Source organism: Ursus maritimus, unplaced genomic scaffold, assembly GCF_017311325.1.
Source record: "Ursus maritimus isolate PB19 unplaced genomic scaffold, ASM1731132v1 scaffold_1, whole genome shotgun sequence".
In the NCBI taxonomy this organism is placed as follows: Eukaryota; Metazoa; Chordata; class Mammalia; order Carnivora; family Ursidae; genus Ursus; species Ursus maritimus.
Window position 1 is genome coordinate 33,698,663 of NW_024423343.1, and position 23,230 is coordinate 33,721,892.

Sequence of the window (23,230 nt, forward strand, 5' to 3'; positions counted from 1 at the left end):
AAGAATCAAATGTATTACTTTCCAAGAGAGTGTTGATCATACTTTCAGTAAGAGGATTAGGCTTTCTGGAAAACCCAAATTGACTATATTAGATATGCTTCTCCCTTTCTAACAAAAATCCCAAGATAAGGATTATTTCGTTAACTGTGGTTTCTGCATAAAACGTAATGGGACACCATAGTATTTTGTGATTATGACAATAATACATCTCAAGATGAAAAATTTAAATTCTTGCAGCTACATAATATAGAAAGTAAAAATCCTTAACTATTCCTACTAGTTACTCTCTGATAATCAAATATTTTCTTCACATTAATTGGTCGAGAAAATATGGAAACCAGTGAGTAGATATCCCCATAAGACAAAATATAAGTATGAAATTACTGGAAACGATGTAGTTTTTTGAGTTAAAAACTCCAGTAATTCCATGTTAAAGGTTTTAAAGCCATGTAGAAGTATTTAGCTGTTTAGTAAATGTAAAATTGTACTGGCCTTAAAAAGTGTTTGGCTTGTAGGGATAATGAGTTTGGCATTATACTGGGTGACTGCAATCCGAAGAGGGTCTCTTTTGTATGGTCTCTCTTAATGGTGGGCTAAGGAAGATAAAAAATTTTGATTTTTTTTTTTTAAACAGATAGATATGGTCACCTCAAATAGACAAGGGTATATTATAAAGATTTGTAACGAAATGTATTTCACCTAAAGTTGTTTTATATGCCTAAATATTGAGGTACTAAGTTGGTGTATAGTCTTACAAAAGCTGGACTAATTAAAGCTGAATGAACACAGTGAATAACATATTAGAATTCTGTGTAGATTAAACTTTCTTCCCCTAAATTATTTAGGGGAAGTGTTGACAACAGGGCCATTGCCAGCCTATAGCAAACATTACCCAAGAGATAAGGTCAGTTGAGTTTTTATTCACAGTTCCTTCTTTTTTAATGTAGCTATTGCTGAGTCTGTCTGATTTGTTTTTTAGGTGCTGAGGGTGTAAATGGAGAAGAGTCGGTAAACCTAAATGATGCAGATGAAGGATTTTCATCAGGGGCTTCCCTCAGCAGTCAGCCAATTGGGACCAAACCATCCTCCTCTTCTCAGAGGGGGAGCTTAAGGAAAGTAGCAACTGGGCGTTCAGCTAAGGATAAAGAAACAGCCTCTGTCATCAAATCCAGTGAGAGCCCTCGAGATTCAGTCATTCGCAGGCAGTATGTACAGCAACCAGCTGATCTTAGTGTAGATTCAATCGAGCTGACACCGATGAAGAAACACCTGAGCCTGCCTGCCGGCCAGGTGGTACCAAAAACCAATAGTATAAGTCTAATCCGGACAGCCAGTGCTTCCTCAAGCAAATCATTTGACTATGTAAATGGCAGTCAAGCATGTACCAGCATTGGGGTTGGCACTGAGGGAGTTACTAATTTAGCAGCTAACAATGTAAATCGATACTCAACTATCAGTCTACAGGAAGACCGGCTAGGTCAAGGTGGAGAAGGTAAAGAGCTCCTCAGCCCAGGAGCTCCCTTAACCAAGCAGTCTCGATCCCCAAGTTTCAATATGCAGCTAATATCCCAGGTGTAGTTCTGACATCCTCTCTCATCTTTCTGCTTACCCTTTAAACTGAACATTTCATTGTATAAGACACTTCATCCCACATTGTGAAAATATTGGTCATCGTAATCAGATTTGATTTAGTTTAGGTATCTTCATACTGTATTTTGTATGGAAACAGCAATAAGGTTTTCTTTTTCCTCCTTCCTATATCTTCTCTTCACCTTATTCCTTGTAAATGTGTTTGTGAAGCAGTATAAAATGTATGCATTTTCCATGCCTTCCTTTCTCCTTGGGTGATGTGCAATCCATCGTAGGCTGATCGGTCCCATTTCAACACTGTGAGACTGAGGATATGTTAGAGGAAATGGTGTATATGATCCCTATGAAATGATTCTTTGGCTTTCGTTAAAAAAACAAAACAAAACGGGTTTGTTCTCATAATCTATAGAACTGTGGAGATTACTGGATCATATTTTTTTCTCTTTTAACCAGGAGTGCCTCAGAGATTCTGCTATGACTTTGGACTTCTCTGAGTCTGTGCAATCATTTTCTTGAGAAGCATGGGGAAAGGTGGTAGACTGCTGCACTTTTTCATTAAAATGTGGGTGGTTCTTTTTCCCCCCATCTCCTTTATTTCGAGGACACAAATGTTCAGTTACTGAGGCATTTAAATCAAGTTTGGCCCCCTCCTTTGGAGGGCAGGGCTCAAAGTTGTTTGTGTAATTGATAATGCACTTTCTCAATGGCTCTACAGTCATTATTAACATGTCTTCCCTCCTCCCCACAAGGACATAGGTCATTTCTGTCCTTAAAGTTTGAACAGCTAACAAATCAGAGAATCCAAGGGGCATGTTCTATTTCCCAGGAATGATTGACACTTTGGTGCTGGGGTTTTGTGCGGGGGGAGGGGGCGGTTTTTGTTTAGCTTGTGTGGGACTGTGTGTGTGAGGGGAAGTTTTGATAGGTTTTTTTTTTTTTTTTTCCTTTGTGAGCTGATGATGACTGAAGTAGAACAAGTACGTCTTCAGGTAAAGAGAGGGATTTCTCAACCCACTTTCTGTGATGTCAGACTATTGGAGAAACCCTTTCAGCTGCTTTCTAGATGTACCTAAATTCAGTCAGATACTTTGGATTAAGAAACCTGAAGTCCTGATAGATCATATACTCCAAGGAAATATATCAGGGACAGATAATTGGCTGAAAACACTGATGCTTCAATGTGACACATTTTTATAGAACATTTCTACCAGGGGGTACTGACTTGATTTCTCCTATAAGAACCACACTGCCTTTGTGTTTAATGTAATGCAATTTGTGTACCTTCTAATCATATATCTGCAAAAGTTTCTCATTTTTATAAAACTTTGAAATCATGCCAGTAAGCTAGATGTTGAATGTATGTAAGTAGCATTTGGTAACTGTGCTAAGAGGCTACAAAAATGCATTATTAGTTAAAAAAAAAAATTTTTTTTTTTTTAGTTCTGATTTGGTTGGGTAAGATTTCAGTATAAGTTCTTTTGGGTCTCAGGCTCTCTCTAATGCTTGATTGAAAAAAGAAGAAAATATATTGGTTTTTGAAAATCAGTGTATTGTGACTTGAACTGCTATATGTTATCCTTCCACAAAATACATCAGAGATATTAGTGCTTTGTATATTTAGACATTTTTATTTTATTATTGTGAAAGAAAAATATACTGAATTTATAGAAAGCAAGTATTCTCCTAATTAACAAAGTTTAAAATATTATCTCTATCAATTAAAATTACAACAGATTTTGATAAAGTACAGAAAAATGCCTCTTGTTTTTTTCCACATCTGAAAACCTCCCCCCTCCTCCTCTTATTTAATTGTAAGAGGGTTTGTTTTGTTTTGTTTTGTTTTGGAGGGGATTTTTTTTAGAATCTTTATAAGAACAATGAGACGCTTATTTGAATTTGGCAGTCTGTAACACTTTTCAGCTCATAGAAAATGGAAAACTAGAACCTGATCTAATTCAACCAGTACTACTACTACAACATTGCCAAAGTCTGGGATAAAGTTAAAAGTGTATAAATAGAAATGTATTGATTTGTGTGTATGTGCACGTGTGTGTGTGTGTGTGTGTGTGCATGTATATATATATATATATATATCACAAAGACATATGTTAGATGTCCCTTTTAATTTAAGGGATGTCAGATAAATGAGTTTGAAAGCAGCCAAAATAAATGTCCAGAGATCTATAGCATACTGAGGAAAGCAAAGTTTCAGGTAGGAAAAGAAAAGAGCATTGTTCTTACCAAGCGGTAAGATCTTGGCCATGGCTGGAGGTCGTTCACTTTATGGCAGAAATGCCTGGTTCATTTAGGAGGCTGGCAGGTTGTTTGAATTCAACAAGTTGTGTCTTTAATGGCATCTAAATCTACCTTGATTTAGTTAAAGCACACACACACACAAAAACCCAAAAAACAAATAATACCAAATTACAGCAAAAGCTGTAATAAATATAATAAATATCTTTTGTTTTGTTAAAAATCTTAAACTTGAAAAGTTGGTTTTGGAAAACTTTTCAGCTTATAGGATTTCACTTATCTGTGTGTATATACATATTTTGTATGTATGCATACCCATTAATGTTTCAGAACTCTGTAACATTTTGTTCTTTTAAGTTATGTGATTTGGCCTTAATGAAGAAACCTTTCATTTAGCTCTAACTGTGCATTCAGGGTCTTAGAACAGATTTCCTGTGCAAGATATAATTAAAATTTAGTTTAATAAACCATAAGTCAAATTTTCTAAGAGATTTCTTTTATATTAATTTGCATTATTGTCATTTAATTCAAAATAGTTTTCAGGTATAGAACAGCTGTAACCCATATATGCCAGCAATAGTCATACTTTATTCTTTTACAACCTGTATGTATGTGTGTATGTATGTATGTATGTATGTATGCATGCATGCATGTATGTATTACCTTTCATAAGGAAAGGTCTTTCCCCCGTGGAAAAGCTCATTACAGAGAAAATACTTGTTTTCTATAATAAATCAATTTGTTTGATGCCATCTATGCCAGGTTGGATTAAGAAATACAAAGAAATATCTGAAGCTTTTGGTTACTCTTCTCTATTACATTAATTTTAATTATGTTACTAGAAATCAACCTAAAATGTAAAGTGTGGAAAGCTAACTTAGAAGTAAGATTTTAAATATAAAAAATATTTTGAGAAGCTTGGAGGGGGAAGTGATTGTAATTAGAAATCCTGACCCCTGCCACCACTCTTATTCTCCCAGTTACTCTTCTGTGCCTGTTTATAGAGTCAGAATTTTTGTGCTAGACAAGACCCTATAAATAATCTAGTCACCCAGTGACCCCTCCCCAAATATCTATCCTCAGGAAACTGAGGCTCAAAAGGTTGTGACATGATCAAAGTCACATAACTAAGAAGCAGAGCCAGAATATAACTTGTCTCCTGTCAAATGCATATAAACACCCCACTGCCTCCCTGTACTCATACTATAGTAAATGTGGTATGTAACACTCTCTCTTTCTGCAGTTTCTTTACAGTTCTGGTCTAGTAGTTGGTGAATATAGCACATTAAGAAAAGTATTTAATCCAGAAAAAATGTAGAGTAATAAACATAGATGGGGAAGTGTTGGAAATGTAGGTATCTATACCACAGATGTAAGGATACATTTTTCTTATTCTAATTTATGCCTTACTATTTTCTGCCACATAACAGTTGTATGCTGCCATTTTATAGTTGATTATATTTCTGGGGATTTATTTTAAATGCAAGATAAACCCAAAGAAATGGCTTTGATCAGTGTTTCTAGCTATTTTAAAGTAATTGAATCTGCCAGCTTTCACAGTCACCTGGTAGCAAGTTAATTGTTTTTGCGCAATGGAGTATTGCAAAGTAAAGATGAAATAAATTTTATTCCATTAATTTCTAATGTTGAAAAAAATTGAACTTGTGCTTTAGAATAGATACAAGCAATATTTATGTGGTTGATAAAGGTTTATAGTGTGAAGCTTATGATTCCATAATGAAATGGTGACCATTATGTCATTTAAAGTGTATATACCGTATAAAATGTCTTAAATGCGGTAGTCTCAGCTATATAAGCTCAATATTTCCAATGTATATTCTCAAATTCCACTTAGTAGCTTTAAATTAATTGTAACTATTTATTAGACACTGGAATACTGAGAATAACTTCTTTGAGATTTTTTTTGCACTATTTTTGTGACTATTTTAAGGAAGTGAGGTGTTTTCTGCTACCTCACTTTGTGAGGTTTTTATGGGTCCATTTCTGAGTACTTTAGTTGACAATCAGTTGTCTCATTTAATTCTCTGCATGTTCATTTGTAAATTTAAAAAATTAGTATCTGTCGTTAGGGGGTAGTATACTATTTATATAAACACTGGCAAGGAGGAGCTCTCCATTTCTGATCTTGGATTACAAAGTAAGTTTTTATTTTAATCAGTATTTCAGTTATGTATTTGTTTTTCAGGTTAAAAATGTTTAATAGGTCATGCCAGTGGTCAGAAAATCTGTAAGAATTTTAGAGCAACTTTTCTATACTATGGCTGTGTTAAAGTCTGAATATGAGACTTTTTATCTTTCAAGTTGAATGATTATTGTCATGTTTCAAACCACTAAGTCGGTTGAGACACTCATTTGTAATACTTCAATTTTTTTTAAAGTGCTTTTGAGAAACAAGTTATTTGAAAACCTACTAGAAGTTATTGATAAATTAAACTCTCAAAAATTAGAATATTTGCCAGATTATAAGATGGAATGCAGTGTAAAATTGTCAACAGTGCTAATAAAATCACGAGTCACCAGATTGATACAATTTTCCATTTCCAGGGTGGTCATGTTGATACTATAAGGCATAAGTTTTAGTATTACCTGCATTCTGTACCTAATGGGTATATCATATTGGCACTGAATATACATAGGAAATAATATTCATAAAGTCAACCAATGTGCACTTAAACTATATTAGATTTTTGGCAGTGCCAGAAATCTGTATGGTGATCCTGCCATTAGAATTAGAGGAGTCCTCGTCACCCAACCTTCCCCTACCCCTATAGGCACATTCCTTCTAAACCTGCCCACACAACTACAGGCTTTGGGAAACTTCAGTCGCTTCAGTATTTCTTAACCACTAGTCACATGAGAAATATACACATGAGCAAAGAGTTCAGGATAGAAGTTAGCAGAAAGCTGGGAATGATGTGAAATAACTGGCAGCATAGTACAGAAATGTAGGTTCTCTGTTTTACTTTGGGTCTTGAGAAAATGTTTACAAATTAAGGCACATTCATATGTCTGCTATTATGCTATTAGGCTTATAGATTTTACCAAAAAAATGGAATTAAGTGTAGCTTACAGTATATATGTCTTTTTTTTTTTATAATTGTGTATCTGGAGGTAGGTTCAATAAGAAAATTTTTATTTTCAAAGAGAAATGAACTTAATTGGACAATCCATCCCCAACTACAGAATTGATATTAAACTGGTTTGCTGTATTTGAGTGTCAACAGCTCAGTGTTAATTGTATCAGAGGAAATTCTTTACAACTTTGTTGATTATAAAATTTACCAAAGAAAATGTCTCAACCAAATATAATTTTTAAAGTACCTAACTACGAAGGAATGAGGTCCTTTTAACATAAAGGATTGCTTTCTAGCCCTGGGGGAAATAAATACTATAAGATTTCTTTGATTTGCAACATAGGTCTACAGTTCCTACAAGATTCCATTTGAGGTTTTCTTACGTCAACATTTTACACCTCCAGCAAAAGTACCAGTTAAGAAAGCCAAATATTATCCCATATGGCACATTTTCATGTCTCCTTAACTCAAGGATTCTATTCATCAGTATTGAATAAAAAAGAGGAGAAACTCCTAAAATTGGTATATTGTAGGATATCATGGATTTTTTTTTTAATAAAATTGAGGGCGGAGTTATGGAAATGTACTTTTTAAGTAATGGCAGTTATTTCCAGTAAGTATGATATTGGCTAAAATGGTACGTTTTTACATAATTTGTGTACATGATCACTCTGGGTGTTTTTTTTTTCTTTGCAGAAAACAGCTAAAACACTCATTTTTTAAGTGTATAGACCACTAAGAACTAATGGATTTACTTAAACTATTAAGTAACAATTTATTTGGGCAAACACAAAATGTATATTAACTAATGTTGCAAACAGGTTTTGTGTATTTTTTTTTCGTATCAGGTGGTAGTTAAAAAGTAATGAATGTATTGATCAGCTGTCTTGGAAAGAGAAGATTGGCTAACAATTATTAATGTAGATTTTGGATTTTTTTTTTTAAGTTTTATCATCCAGACTGAATTGAGAGATAAGCTCAATGCTCCATGTGTTGTTTAAAAATATTTGTGGGGTGCCTGGCTGTCTCAGTCCTTAGAGCATGCGATTCTAGTATGTTGTAAGTTCAAGCCCCACGTTGGGTGTAGAGATTACTTAAAATCTATTAAAAAATGAATAAATATTTGTAATAAGTTCAACTACTTTACGGTGAATCTTGATTCTCATTCTAAAAATTATGCTGACTTTACATTCATTGTAACTGGTTAAGAGAAACCATTTTTATGGTGCAAAGATTATTTTCCCACTATTTTTCTCATAATTGGCTCTTCTTAGCTACAATTTCTGAAGGGTTTTTATTATAGCATTATATAGTCTGATCTCTGTCACAATGGACAAGTAAACAGGAGATACCCCACTTTCACATGTTTGCTTCATAAAAGGATATGGAATGTATAGATCAGCTCTTCTTGGTTTTTTTTTTTTTTTCCTGTTTTTTTTTATTTTTTTTTTCCAGACCCGCATCAACCTGCAGCTTGGTATAAATTTCCCAAGTATTCAGAGAATCATGCTGGTGAAAATTTAAATAGGAGAGGCATGAAGAAAATAAAGATTTCTATTGACTGATGTCCTTTCAACCTAGGACTAGTGAAACTTTCATTTTTTCAGAGCTGAAGAAAAAAACCGTACATTTAAGATCATATTTATTGGTGCATGTAAGCCATTATCTTAACTGTCTTACTGAATTGGTTAATGCTGTTGATTGTTGAAATGTGAAACGTAGTCACTGTTGACCTTGTAAATATCTGCCAGAGATGAAAAACTATTTTAATTTATTGTAAATAAAGATGTATAAAATTCATTATCAGTCTGCAATGCAGAAACCTGAGATGTTAAATATTGTGTTTCTTGAGAAATGTGTAATTTTCCTCTAGATGTATCTAGTTACATTAAGAATGTAAATTTTCTTTTGTACAGTATAAAAATACAGCTTTATTTGGCTTTTGACTGGATTCCCCTGACTTAATTTTATATCTTACCTAAATTTTATACCATAAAATGGTCCTTTGTTGTATTTTTCTTTTCAAAGCATGGCATTTTATTTATGTATGTCTGAACTTTTTATTTATAGGACACCCTATTAAGGCAATTTGTAGAACTAATTAAAGCAATATATAAAATTACATATATTACCATAAAATAAACATGAAGGCAGAAGTGGAATTAATACATAAAATGTGCCATACGTTTCTGTATGTTATTGTTGAGATACAGATTTATCTCTGAACTTTAAAGCAGCCAAATGTAGAGAGATTAATTACAGGACCTTCAGAATCCTTAATATAAGACAAATCAGTTTCTCAGATGAAGCACAACTGTTTCTAAAACTGAAGTGTTAGAAAATTTTCTCTCTTAAGGTCCTTATAAAGAGGAGCCAGCATTACTACCTGTCATTTACACTCTCTTCAGCAATGTATGAAAGTGCCTGTTTCCCTGTACTCTTACCAGTGGTTAGTTCTCTCGTCAGTAAACTTTTTGCTCTTTCCCACATTGTGTTTTCTGAAGATATACTTTGCCGTCTTTTAGAACATGGGTGGAATCAGCTCAGCCCCAGGCCCTCTTTTCCTTTCTTTATATGTACTTTCTAGAAAACTCTCAGGCCTTTTTTTCCCCCCTCATAGCTATTACTGCTTGTTTATGGACTAAGGCTTTATTTTTCCTTTTATTTCAGATCCAAGCAATATAAAATGCATTTTTAAAATATCTTGTTTATTATGCCTTAATCCAAAATTACTGATAAAGATTATCAGTTCCAGAAGATAATGGCTTAAGGCAACTCATGAAGCCTGGCTTAATTTGTTTTTGCCTTGACTCTGGATCTGCATTAGTTAGGGAGGATCAGATTGACCAGTTTGACAGTTTCCATTTTTTCCTTTTTTAAAAATGTAAATTTGCTCATTTTGAAAACCTTAGAAAATACAGGGCAAATACAAAGGGAAAAACCACTTTAAGGTACTGTAATAAAATAGTGAATATGAAGATAGTAGAGACACTGTCCTGCTAACACATACATAGCTGTGGTGCAGGTCACAATTTATGATCCAGAGATTCTTCTCAAGTGAATTAAACAGTAACAAAATTTACTGGGTTCTAGGACATCCCAAGCACCATTCTAACCACTTTCAAGGAAATGCAATAATTCAGTAATACAGTAGTGTCCGGTAAGTACTGTTTTCCTTTTATAAGAAAAGGTAGGTTCATCTGTAGGAGGTCACAGAGCTAGTAAGTGGTACAGCTGGAACTGAACCAGACACTCAGGCTCACGGACTTGTGCACTTAACTATCATAAGATGCTGCTTCATACAGTATTGATTATTCTCAACTACTGGTATACTTGTCCTATCCCCACAAGTCCAAGGCCCCTATAGACGATGGGAAGGAGGAGGAGATTGGATCTCAGTAGAGCTAGATTACTAATAGGCAAACTAAACCTACGAAAGATTCAAGCCCTAATAACCTAGGAATGCAGTTATAAATGAATTTATCTCCTATGTATGGTTCCAGTTGTGTACTATCCTTAATTGTGTACATTCTCAAGAAGAAAGAATATAGTCTTATGTGGTTTAAATGAGGAACCCAAGTTGAGAAACTTGGTTTAAAGTATAATAAAGCAGAGGAAGCTCTCAAAAAACTTAAAAATGTTTTATAAGCCCTTCCCCCATCCCTCCCCTGCAAAAAATGTTGCCAGGTAGAGCTTGGGAGGAAATCAGAATTTTGTTGGACTTACTTGTAATTATTTTATGATTTAATATTGTTTTGAACAACACAGGAGAGGGTTCAAATATGGTCGTTCGTGTTTAGGGTTTCTAAAGGTCTAAATCTGGCCCTGGGTCCTAATCCAAACAAGATGGAAATAGTCCTTAGTAACAGCCCTAGTTTTCTTCAAATGTTGCATCAGAAAGGGGTGGGGCTCACTTCTAAAACTCACTTAAAGGACCAATCACTTTTGGCACTTTAACAATGTTTAATACACATTAGGAATGAAAACCTTTTTTATGGCCAGGTCATGCTACCCAAGACAAGCTTAAATTCTGAATCATTGTATAATTTAAAAACAATTCAAAAATATTTCTATTCTCTCCAGTCAATATTCAGTAGGAAATATCCCCATTTCCTCAAAGAAAATCAGAATTTTAAGAAATACAACTATTATAAATAATGGCTTTATGTACACTGTAAAACTTTGAGTATTGAAGATTATATTCTAAGGCTCATTTCCCAGAGTTTGAATTATTATTATGTGTATATTTTTTAAGGAGTAATCTGCCAAATCTTTCATTACTAATTTGTACCTTATGAGGGCCTCATCCCTGGTATGAGAAAATCCTGGAGGTAAAATAGGATTTCACTGCTCTTAAGTGTTTGGATACAAGTAATCACTTTCTCCTGAGCAGGACTGAAATCAAATTGGTATCTTAAAACCTCTAGGTAGAGGGGTGCCTGGGTGGCGCAGTTGTTAAGCGTCTACCTTCGGCTCAGGGCGTGATCCCAGCGTTCTGGGATTGAGCCCCACATCAGGCTTCTCCACTAGGAGCCTGCTTCTTCCTCTCCCACTCCCCCTGCTTGTGTTCCCTCTCTTGTTGGCTGTCTCTCTCTGTCAAATAAATAAATAAAATCTTTAAAAAACAAAACGAAAACCTCTAGGTAGAAATTATTTGCTGAGGCATTTGCCACTGCCATTCTAGACCTATCACACCCTTAGCAAGTGTATGTTAAATGCATAGCATCTAGGTGATTTCATATTTGACAAAAATTTTCATACTCTCTAGCTCAGTGGTTCTCAACCCTAGCTGCATGTTAAAATCATCTGGGAAATTTCTGAAAACCACACTCAGGCCACATTCACGCTCCCTGGGATTAGGATCTAGCATTAGTTTTATCACCTCCCCAGGTAATTTTCATGTGCAGTCAGCACTGGAAACTCTTTAATCCTATAGCAATCTTTTGCATTCATAGCTTAAGCTTTCCTCTTCCACCAGAACCACTGGCTTAAGAATATTTTTCCTAGAGAAATATAAAAACAGTAAATGCCAGTGTAAGAAAGAGCTTGATCCAGTGTGTGTGTGTGTGTGTGTGTGTGTGTGATCCATATCAATGCTACACTCCACCTTTTCTATTCCCTTACTCAGTTCACTGAACACAATAGGCATCCGTACAACCCCAGTAGCCCCAACCTTAAGCCCCCAACACTTTGAGGTCCTTCTACTTCTTGGCCTGCTTACTTTCTCTTTGCCTTCCATTTCTGTTGCAAAGCTTCATCACTTTTAAGTATCACTTTCTCAGGAGCCTCAGCTCTTACTTCATCAAATGGAGGCCATAATGCTAGAAGGTTTTAATTTCCTGTTTTCTCCCACCACCTCAAAGAACAACTATATCTACAACTATGCACATCTACTTGCTGCCTGTCTCAGAAGATGAGGTACCTCACTTCATTTATTTTATTCATCATCCTAAGGCAGTTTTTTTCTCCCTTTGGCTTTAATCTATATATTGATGACCCCTAGATCTCTATCGATCTCGAATGAATTTCAAACTCTTATGTTCACTGTTTGCACGATAATTTGATCTCTCTCTTTCAAAGGGATTTCAAAGTCAAGATGCTGCAAGCTAAATGCTTTCCCTCTATCTGTAATCTTTCACAGCACACTGGGGAGCTGATACCCAGACAGCCATGCCAGAAACCTGGGACTTACATTTGCCTTCTTCCTTACCTCTATATTGTTTCCAAATCCCACTGACTTTGCCTATTTTTTTTCAAATTCATCCTTTCCCAGTTTTATTACTACAGGTCAAACTTCCGTCCTCGTCTCCAGACTGCTTTGATAGCTTCCTAACTAGATCCCTGCCCTCTCAAATTTACCTTCATTAGTGATTAATATAAAACACCTATCAGACCCTGGTTACAATTATTCAATGGTTCCATCATTGAGGATAAATTCTGTTCTTTAGCCTCAGACTTCTCCCATTCCATTCTTAACTTTTACTTAAGGTTTAAGTTAACACCAAACTGTGCTTTGTACTACCACACCCAGTCTGTAATACCACACTCTCTTCCTGAAATCCCTTTTCCACCTCTATTTTCTATCATCTGTAGTTGGATAGGCTTTTCCTCTGCTGCCCCTCCTCTGCTTAGCTAAGATGACGTAAGTGGTCATTGTCCTAGATCTCTGCAAATTCTATCCTTGCACTTAAACCTTACTGTAATGAAATTATCTGATTCTTTCTACCCAACAAGAACCTAAGTTCCTTAACGGTAAGGGACGTATCTGGGCACTATGCTCCTGATACAAACAGGTGCTCAAAGTTAACTGAATAAATTTAAATATCCAAAGAAAAAGACTGAGGGGCGCCTGGGTAGCTCAGTCGATTAAGCATCTGCCTCAGCTCAGGTTATGATCCCGGAGTCCTGGGATACAGCCCTGGGCAGGGAGCCTGCTTCTCCCTCTTCCACTTCCCCTGCTTGTGCGCTCTGTATCAAAAAAAAAAAAAAAAAACCCACAAACACAGACTCATTCCCATTACCTTTACCTCAAAAGAAGGTGTCTAGAGAAACTACGACTTTTAAGATTGCCTCAAGACAGACCTGATACACCGCCGCAAATTTACCCCAGGTGTAACCAACACTTCCTCCCCTCTTCCCCGGAAACGGAAAGAGGACGGGAAAGGCCCAGAACTCAGAGTTTAGGGATTCGTTTTCCTCAGGTTTTTTGATGGGCGGAGCCGGCAGGCCGAGACCGACTGGCCGGCAGGGATGTCGCTCTCGGCTGACGCCGTTTTCTATTGGCTTTCCTGGACTCCGCCCCCTAACAGGGCGGGAGATTTGGTGTGCAGCAGGCAAGCTTCCCATCCCCCAGCCGGTCTCTGGGCTCCTTTACTGCTTTGCGACCCTCTCAGCCTGTGCTTAACCGGAATTTGGCCTTTCCTGCTGGGGCCCAAGCCGCCTTCCCTGCGGCGCCCAGTCAGCGGAGTACGGTCCGGCGGGCGCAGGGAGGCCGGAGCGGCGCCTGGCGGAGACCTAGAGGTGCGTGTTGGGACAACGAGGCAGCCCGCTTCCCTCTGCCGCTTAGCTCGGGGTTGTGAGGTGAGTCCGGTGGCGCCCAGCCCCGCAGCCGAGCTGGGGCCCGCGTCTCGGAGAGGGCTTCCCCTCGGCGCTCTGGGCTGGGTCGCTGCGCCTCCCTCTTTGCCCTCCCCAGGCTGCCCCCGGCTCCCGCGGGCGCGAGGACCCTCGGCTGGCCGAGCGCGGCCAATCGGTAAGCGGCATGAGGCACCGGCCAAAGTCCTTAAATCCTTGTTGGGGCGAGAGGCTCCTTCTGGAACACCGTTGGTCGGTCTCTCCAGCAGTGATAGGCCTTTTGTGCAAGGGACGCGTTACCAACGAATCGGTTTCTCGGCTTAAAGAGCCTTGTGCTTGCAAAGAGAAAACTGAAAATCTGTAACCAAAGTGTAGAGTGACCTGAGAGGGGCAGGCACAGTGAGGGGCTGAGGCGGAAGGGATTTCGTCCCAGACCTGCCACAGGAGTGAGAACCTTGGATGTCATCCCTGCCTGGAAGCCCCAAATGAATCCTGCTTACCGAACAGTCACCCTGGGACAATGCTTGGTTGTAAAATGTGGATGAATCAGGCTCTTCTGGTAGAGCTTTTTAAATTAAAAGGATGTGGATGCGTTACTTTTCGCCTTACAACTGAAATCCTAATAAAACCATTATACCTCCCCTAATTCAGTTGCAATCTGAAGAAAGAGCATGGCCCTACACCTTTGTGTATTGGCACTGCAAACAATAAATAGATGTTATTCATTCATCATTTACTGAGCACCTTTTCTGTTAGATGAGATGTAGAGAAATGCAAGGCACCTATGTGGTTAAGTTGAAGGTTAAAAAAGCTGATAGGAAACATTTAATTAGCATTTTCTTATGCCAAGCATGTGATCTCATTTAGTGGTCACAATTTTGTCCAAAGTCACACAGGTATGAGTGTGGAGTTAAGATCTGAACCCAGGTTTATCTGATATTAAAATTGGTGTTTAACCTTTCTTTTTTAAGGATTATGTTTTTAAAAATTGTAGCAATCCTTTATTTGCTCTCAAAGGAGGGTATGTTGCTGTTAATACTCTTTTGGTGCTGCTATATTACCTGCCTGGTTGTTAACTCCTTGAAAGGAATCGCGCTTAAAAGTAAGCACCCAGAGACAGTGCCTTGAAGAGTAAATGGTCACTAAAAGTTTGCATTTTATTGTGTGGTTGTCAAGTGGTGGTGTTTTGTGTGTTTTGTTTTGTTTTCCGGAAATTGTTGGAGAAGGAAGGAAAGGTTTCTTTCAGTGTCTTCGTAGAAGTTTCTTCACTTTCGAGGTTCTGTACTGTGTAATAAGATGCCTTACAATCTAGCAAAAGAAATTTCATATAAATGCATTCAATTACAAACAGGATTAAGTCAGGGTGCCTCTGTCCAGGCAATTTTTATGTAAAGTACCATAGGAAAATTGGACAATATTCAGTTGTCTGGAATTCATGTTTTTAAATTTTCCTTGAAAATCTTTCCCTGAAGGAACCACTGAACTTTTGCTCATAAGAATCCTGTAACTGAGCTTTACTCCTTTTTTGCTTTGATTGCCAGTTAGCTCAGAGCCCAAATTCTTTGTATGATATATTTTCTTTCTTTATATTTTCCTGGATCCAGACTACCGGTTAGTATTATACTTTATTTGTTTTATTGCATGTGCTTATTGTCACTGTTTTATATCCTTTGTAGAACATAGCTGTTTAAAACAATGTAGATTAGACTGAATCTCGCCATGCTTTTAAAAGTATGCTTGATAGAACTAGGCGTGTTTAACTTAATGAACGGGAAACACAGAGGAACTATAGAAATCTTTGGGTGTTTGAACAGCCAGGTGGGAAAATGATTAGATATACAGAACAAACATTTAGGATAACGGATTTGGGGTGCCTGTTTGGCTCAGTAGGTTAAGTCTCCGACTCTTGGTTTCAGCTCAGGTCCTGGTCTTTGGATTGTGGGATCCAGCCCCAAGTCCAGTTCTGCACTCATCAGGGAGTCTGCTGGAGATTCTCTCTTTTTTTTTTTTAAGATTTTATTTATTTATTTGACAGAGATAGAGACAGCCAGCGAGAGAGGGAACACAAGCAGGGGAGGTGGGAGAGGAAGAAGCAGGCTCATAGCGGAGGAGCCTGATGTGGGGCTCGATCCCATAACGCCGGGATCACGCCCTGAGCCAAAGGCAGACGCTTAACCGCTGTGCCACCCAGGCGCCCCAGATTCTCTCTCTCTTAACCCCTCCTGCCTCTCCCCCCACTTTTTGTTTATCTCTCGCTCTTTAAAATAAATAAGTAAATCTTTTTTTTTTTTTTTAAGGATAACAAATTTGTATTTAAAGTCAGGAGAAATGTGTAATAGGATGATTAGGGACTTTGGAATCAGTCAGACTTGGGTTTTAGCCCTAACACACTTTCTAGTTGTATAAATTTGGATGAATAATTTAATAGTTAACTTCAGTTTACTCATCTGTGTATTGGGGGAATTATATATATTTTAACTACCTCAAAGAATATGAGGATTTAATGATCTACTGTACATGAAAGTACCTAATAGAGTGCCTGACAAGCAGCCCTTCAGAAAAACTTTTATACAGATATAAAGAAATAATGTTTCTTTATTATATACAAATATCACGTAGATGAATTAAACTTTTTCTCTAACACATCCAAATTCCCCACAATAGAAAGCAGTATCATGACTAGAAAGATGGCCTAAAAGGACATGTCCTGTTGGCAATAGCCATATAAACTATAGACATAAATTTATGTTACAAATTATAACATAAGCCTTAATAGAGTTGTTTGAGGGTTAAATGAAAATACATATAGAATATTCAGAACTGTGTCCAGCATATAGTGAGTGCTCAAATGTGGCCTCCTCTCCAGCCACTTGCCCCGAAGTCCAGATCTTCTCAGTCTCTAGGACTTCCTGGCCAAAATACTGATGGTTGTTTTTTCCTTTACTATGCCATCATACTAACTTTGTAAGAACTGCATTTATCTATTCATCTTGTTTGTTTGTTTATTTATTTATTTTTTTTAAAGATTTTATTTATTTAACAGAGAGAGCCAGAGCGAGAGAAGGAACACAAGCAGGGGAAGTGGGAGAGGGAGAAGCAGACTTCCCGTTGAGCAGGGAGCCTGATGTGGGGCTCGATCCCAGTACCCTGGGATCATGACCTGAGCCGAAGGCAGACTCTTAACAACAGAGCCACCCAGGCACCCCTATTCATCTCGTTTATTAAAACTCATGAACTTCTTTGGTTGCTTTCGTTTCCTATTAGCTGACCTTGACCAAGTTCTTTTTACAATTGCAGGTGACTCTACCTGAACTTTCCAGCTGCAGAATGTGTAGTACTTTTAAAGGTAAATGAAAATAAAGACAAGTCATTTAAGTGTGCTAGTTTCAGGGGCACCTGGCTGGCTCAGTTGGAAGAGTGTATGACTCTTAATCTCAGGGTCGTGAGTTTGAACCCTATGTTGGGTGTAGAGATTACTTAAATAAATAAAACTTTAAAAAAAAGTAAAGATGTCATTTTTTTAAAAAAGTGTGTGGGGGAGGTACCTGGCCGGCTCAGTTGTTAGAGCATACAACTCTTGGTTGTAAGTTCGACCCCACATTGGGTATAGAGATTATAAATAAATACACTTTTAAAAAAAGCGTGCTAGTTACAAAAGAAAACTTCACAACATTTAGTAAGTTATCCGCGTGCAAATAACTGGCTTATAAGTGACATAGTCCATAGTTCCTATTATTAATAGAAAAAACAAAAATAAGATTTATATGAGAGAGAGGAGAGAAAAAATTCATTTTTGGGTTAAACTGATTAGCTGGGAGCCAGTTAGAATCATCATTATTTAGTTTCAGGCCATTTGTATTACAAGTTCTGAAACAAAGTTTTTTCAGAGTAGGGAGAATTGATCCAAGTTTTTGTTTGCCAAATTCTGAAATCTGTTCAGTGAAGAACTGACTATAAGTATTGGAAGGATGCATGTTTACTGTTTAGTTACCAGGATACCCAGAAAGCCATTTTCTAACTGTAAAGTTGTTTGGTAAGCGTGCAATAATAGTAAAGGGAGGTGCTTAAGGATTATTTGATCCAGGTTTGGTATACCGGTGAAATGCATGGACTTCCCTCAATGGAATATTTATTTCTAGTGAATAGATAATAAAATCTACCAAACTATTGTTCTTTGCTTATCTTCCCCTCCTCTAAACTTTCATGTATTAAACACCTCCTTTCTGGTAATGTTACCATTCTGTAGATTGGCTAGGGCTGTCTTTACAGGAAGAATTCTTTCCTATTTTAGTTGCGTTGATTGAATTTGGCTTTTTCCAACTCTCAGACACCACTTCCTGTCTTTTCCATTTTTCAGATAAAGAGTTGATTTACCTATTATCAAAAGCATAATAGTAATACAATAATTCATAATATATTTTTCATACTTGAGACTTTAAAAAATGTCATATAAATACATGTATTTATTATGTGAATGTTTATTTGGTTGTTGAAATGAATTTTTCATCATTTTGAGTGCTTTATTGCTTTTGTTTAGGTTGGCAATGATGAGTAAACTGGAATTAAAGGAAGACAAGATGCTGGAAGTTCAGTTTGTGGGAGATGATGATGTTCTTAATCACATTCTGGATAGAGAAGGAGGTACTGAGTGAATATATAATTGAACAGATGCTTATGTGATGGTTATGGATTATCTCACTCTTTAAAATATTTTAACCTTCTATTTTAAAAATAGAGCACAAAGTATTTGATCTAGGAAGACTAAATAAAAACTACTTTTTTAGTTTACTCCATTCAAACTTTTGAAAATTAAAAATAATAAAGCCTTATCTGATATGAAATACTTAATAATGAGGTAAGTGATAACTACCCATTGTAATTAAAACGTGACCCCCGAAATAATAAACTTCTAAGGTTTTTCTTTAAATTATATAAACTGTGGTGAAGAGTGGTACATACTTTCATCAAAGAGAAAACACTGAGTTTTTTTCCAGATTTTAAATAATGACAATATAAGTATTACAGTTTATTTACTTATTTAAATGTCATATTTGGAAAGAATTTATACCTGTCATGTTCTAATTCTTTGGATGTTCTTACAGGAGCTAAATTAAAAAAAGAGCGAGCTCAGCTTTTGGTCAACACAAAAAAAATAATAAAAAAGCCAGAATATGATTTGGAAGAAGATGGCCAGGAAGTCTTAAAAGATCAGAACTATGTGGAAGTTTTAGGACGAGATATTCAAGGTATTTTGGTGATTGGGGTTGGGGAAAGTATACTCAAATTTCTGCTGGTAACTAAAACTGCTTTGCAGGATACATAACAGTAGTCTGGTAGGTTAGGCAGTGGCAAGCTATATTATTATTATTTTTTATTGTAAACTACATATCAACTTTACCATCTTTAACATTAGTAAGTGTATGCTTCAGTTGTATTAAATATATACATGGTGCTGTGCTACTATCACCATCCATCTCCAGAACTGTTTTCATCAAGCATGCTTCATTATTATATTTCTCATCAGGAAAGCATTTGCTGCAGGTTTTTGTGTATAGTGGGAAAGGTTGGAAGCACTGACTTTCCACTACAGTTTTTTTTCTTTAATTTTTTTTTTGTTTGTTTTTTTTTTACAAGCAACCAGTCCTGCATCTAAATATTTTTAGATTCTACAGACCAGTCTAAAGTTATTTGTTGAGATATTTTTAACTAATTTGAAATAATTTCATAAAGCAGGTCACTTCATTATTACTTGGTCTTCTTTACAGAAATAATTAGAAAGGGGGCACCTGCATGGCTCTGTCAGTTAAGCATCTGACTCTTGATCTCATCTTGGATCATGATTTTAGGGTTCTGGAAGCCCCATGTCGGGCTCCGTGCTAGGTATGGAGCGGCTTGAGATTCTTTCTCTCCCTCCTTCTGCTCCTCTCCCCCGCCTTGCCTCACGCACACCCACTCTCTCTCAGAAAGAAAGAAAAGAAAAGGAAGAGAAAGGAGAGAGAGAGAGAGAGACAGACAGAAAATTCCAAGAAGTAATGTTGTTTCAAACTAGGCATGCTGGTGTTGTGTTTTTTTGTTTTTTGTTTGTTTGTTTTTTTACACCTAAGCCAGATTCCTGCCAGATTATATTTAAAATTTTTTAGGCTTATTATGTTTTAGTTAGGGCTCAAGGAACACAGATTTACTTAACATGGCTTAAAAAAATAAAGACCAAGGAACAAAATCAGTATTGTTGGGCACTAGGGACATTGGAACTGAGAACACCTTAAAAACCTAGGGACTTTGCTTTTATGGATCTCCTAGTCTCCCTCAGGTCATCTCTGTGCATCCATTCTCTTTCTGTGGTACCTATCTCTCTCATGTATGTGTTTTTTACTCTCATATTTGACTTATAAATGACCATCATCACTACTGAACGTTTTGTCACTTCTTGAGTCATAATGCTTCTGGTTTAGTTACTGGTGTTAAATGGCATGATACAAAACAATGACCACTATCCCTCAATAGACTAAGTGGGCACAGTGGGTTCTTTTAAAAGTATCCCCAACTAGACAGTTGACATTTTTTAGGGCATGTTCTGAATAGAACTTTGGATTCTTTTTTTTTTTTTTAAGACTTTTATTAATTTATTTGAGAGAGAGCAAGAGCGAGCATGAGCAGCGGGAGGGGCAGAGGGGCAGGCAGACTTCCTGCTTAGTGGGGAGCCCTACGGGGGCTTGATCCCAAGACCGTGAGATCATGACCTGAGCCAAAGTCGGATGCTTAACTGACTGAGCCAGCCAGGTGCCCCAGAACTTGGGATTCTTGATTCCTGTTACGGTAGACCTAAGAAGAGACTGAAAACAATATATTTGTCTTTAAAGTGGTTTTTTGGGGCGACTGGGTGGCTCAGTGAGTTAAGCATCTGACTTGGGCTCAGGTCATGATTCCAAGGTTCTGGGATTGAGCCCCACGTTGGGTTCCCTGCTCCGTGGAGAGACTGCTTCTCTCTCTTCCTCTGCTTCTCCCCCTGCTTGTGTGCTCATGCTCTCTCTTTATCTCTGTCTAGTAAATAAATAAAATCTTTGGGGAAAGAAAGCTTTTTTTTGTTTTTAAGGCTTATTTATTTTTTATTTGAGAGAGAGCATGAACAGGAGGGGAAAAGGGAGGGGGAGAGAGAATCTGAAGCAGACTCCCCACTGAGCTCAGACCGACACAGGTGTCAATCCCATGATCCTGAGATCGCATTCTTTTTTTTGTTTGTTTAAGATTTTATTTATTTATTTGGAGAGAGCACAGGCAGGGGGAACGGCAGAAGAGGGAGTAGCAGGCTCCCCACTGAGCAAGGAGCCCGATGTGGGGCTCAGTCCCGGGACCTTAGGATCGTGACCTGAGTTGAACTTAACCGACTGAACCACCCAGGCATCCTGTGAGATTTTCTGAACCAAAACCAAGAGTAGGGTGCTCAACTGACTGCGCTACCTGGGCACCCCTAATGTATTTTTTTAAAAATTGTTTCTTTTTGTAAAAGTAATACATATCTGTAAGGCACCTGCTGGCTCAGTCGGTAGAACCTATGACTCTTGATCTTGGGGTTGTAAGTTCAAGTCCCGTGTTCGATGTAGAGACTAGTTAAAAAAAAATAAATCTTAAAAAAAAAAGGTAATACATATTTGTAGTAGAAACTCAGTGCTTCCAACCCTTTTCACATAATAGCATTCACGGCAAGTGATATTTGGAAGCACACTGGAATAAATGGAGGAGAATGTTCCAGACCAGGACAAATGCCCTAGGGCTTCTGACCCCTCTTCCTGCCCCTTCTGCAAGCCCTGACTGGCATCCTCAAAAGCCTGAGAGGATCATTACTCAGCACACCTATAACCTATGCCTTCAATTTTGCACACCTTCTGGGAACCTTTGCCTTAGAGCAGTGTTCCTCAGCCTGTTTTTTTACTATCATCCCCTAAAGAGCCTTCTTTTAGACGTTCTCTCCTAATTGCCCCCACCCACAAAATTTTAATACTACATACATGATATATATCTGTTTATATATATGTTTACATATCTGTGGCTATTGGGAAAACCACAGACCGTTTGTAATATCTAAGATGTTTTTCACATTCTCCCTCCTCCCACCAAGAGCTACTTTTTAATCCATTAAGAGCAATATATTCCTGTCGAGAATGTATGCTTTGGAGAACATGGAACTATTAACAGTTGGGTGTGTATTTTCTGTGTGTATGTGCATGCACACACATAAGCTTGTGTTGACAGTCTCTGAGTCTAGGAAATGGAGCTATTCATTTGGCTATGGGCAGGTACAACAGACGAGCTCATAAATTATGGTTAAGGCTCACAGACATGACTCTTCCTATTTTGATTTGTTTTTTCTTGTTTGCCAAAATGTGGACAGAGAGTGGTGTTCCAGTTAAGGTGTAGGAAGGAGAGTTTTCTTTTAATGTTTTCTTCAGAGAAGAAATGGTGACATGTCTCTATTACAATCTTTTTTAGCCTCATTTGAGATAATGAACAATAAGCTTCTGCCTAATCTTTTATTATAATAGGAAAAAATATGCATTAGTTTTAAGACACAGAAGGACATTTGGTAAAGAATCTTTAGGAACAGTTGGAAAACAACCTTTCAGCAAGGACCTCTAAATACTTTATTGATTAATCCCTTTACTTATTATGAAAGTGTAAGCTGCTGCTTGTAAGCAACACTCATCTGACATGCCTAGTATAATTCTTATGGTCTATTAATCTAGTATGGAGAACAATCATTGCATGGAAGTGCTAGGTGATCTCAGCCTTAAATAGATAGATTTTTCCCAAAGCAATTAGATAGGTGTCCTCAAGAGCAATTTGTCTTGTTGATGTTTCTCTCGAACAATTGGTTTGTTTTTTAGTCTTATGAACAGTGTAATTCTATACTTGATTTTTTATAAGTTGGCTGCTAGAAAATTCTGTGACAAATATGTGGTCCATTCTTTATTTATTTATTTAAAGATTTTATTTATTTGAGAGAGAGAGAGAGAGAGTGTTCATGCACAAGTCGGGGAAGGGAGAGGGAGAAGCAGATTCCCGCCAAGTAAAGAGCCTGAGGTGAGTCTCCATCCCCAGGACCCTGAGATCATGACCTGAGCTGAAGTCAGCTGCTTAACTGACTGAGCCACCCAGGCACCCCATTTGTAGTATATTTAATTTTGCCTTATTCACTGTTCCATTTTTGAAGTTAAGGATTATGT

The 23,230-nt window shown here is 37.2% G+C and overlaps 2 protein-coding genes across 12 annotated transcripts in view; both read left to right on the forward strand.

Annotated features, from left to right (window-relative positions):
• Positions 1–8,884, forward strand: part of FAM126B (family with sequence similarity 126 member B) — an 84,229-nt gene extending 75,345 nt beyond the window's left edge. For all 6 annotated transcript variants that reach the window (XM_008687341.2, XM_008687340.2, XM_008687343.2 and 3 more), the window contains one exon: positions 980–8,884. In XM_008687341.2, coding sequence (XP_008685563.1) covers positions 980–1,578 — 599 coding nt within the window. In that variant the 3' untranslated portion in view covers positions 1,579–8,884. The remainder of the gene's footprint in view (positions 1–979) is intronic.
• Positions 8,885–13,715: 4,831 nt separating this feature from the next.
• Positions 13,716–23,230, forward strand: part of ORC2 (origin recognition complex subunit 2) — a 41,713-nt gene continuing 32,198 nt past the window's right edge. For 4 of the 6 annotated variants that reach the window (XR_005837835.1, XR_005837836.1, XR_005837837.1 and 1 more), the window contains exons 1-4: positions 13,716–14,018; positions 17,307–17,355; positions 18,547–18,650; positions 19,112–19,255. Coding sequence is in view for 3 of the 6 variants with exons in the window: in XM_040642123.1 (XP_040498057.1) it covers positions 18,554–18,650; positions 19,112–19,255 (241 nt within the window). In the remaining 3 variants the exon portion in view is untranslated. The other 2 variants (XM_040642129.1, XM_040642131.1) reach the window with 2 other exon arrangements.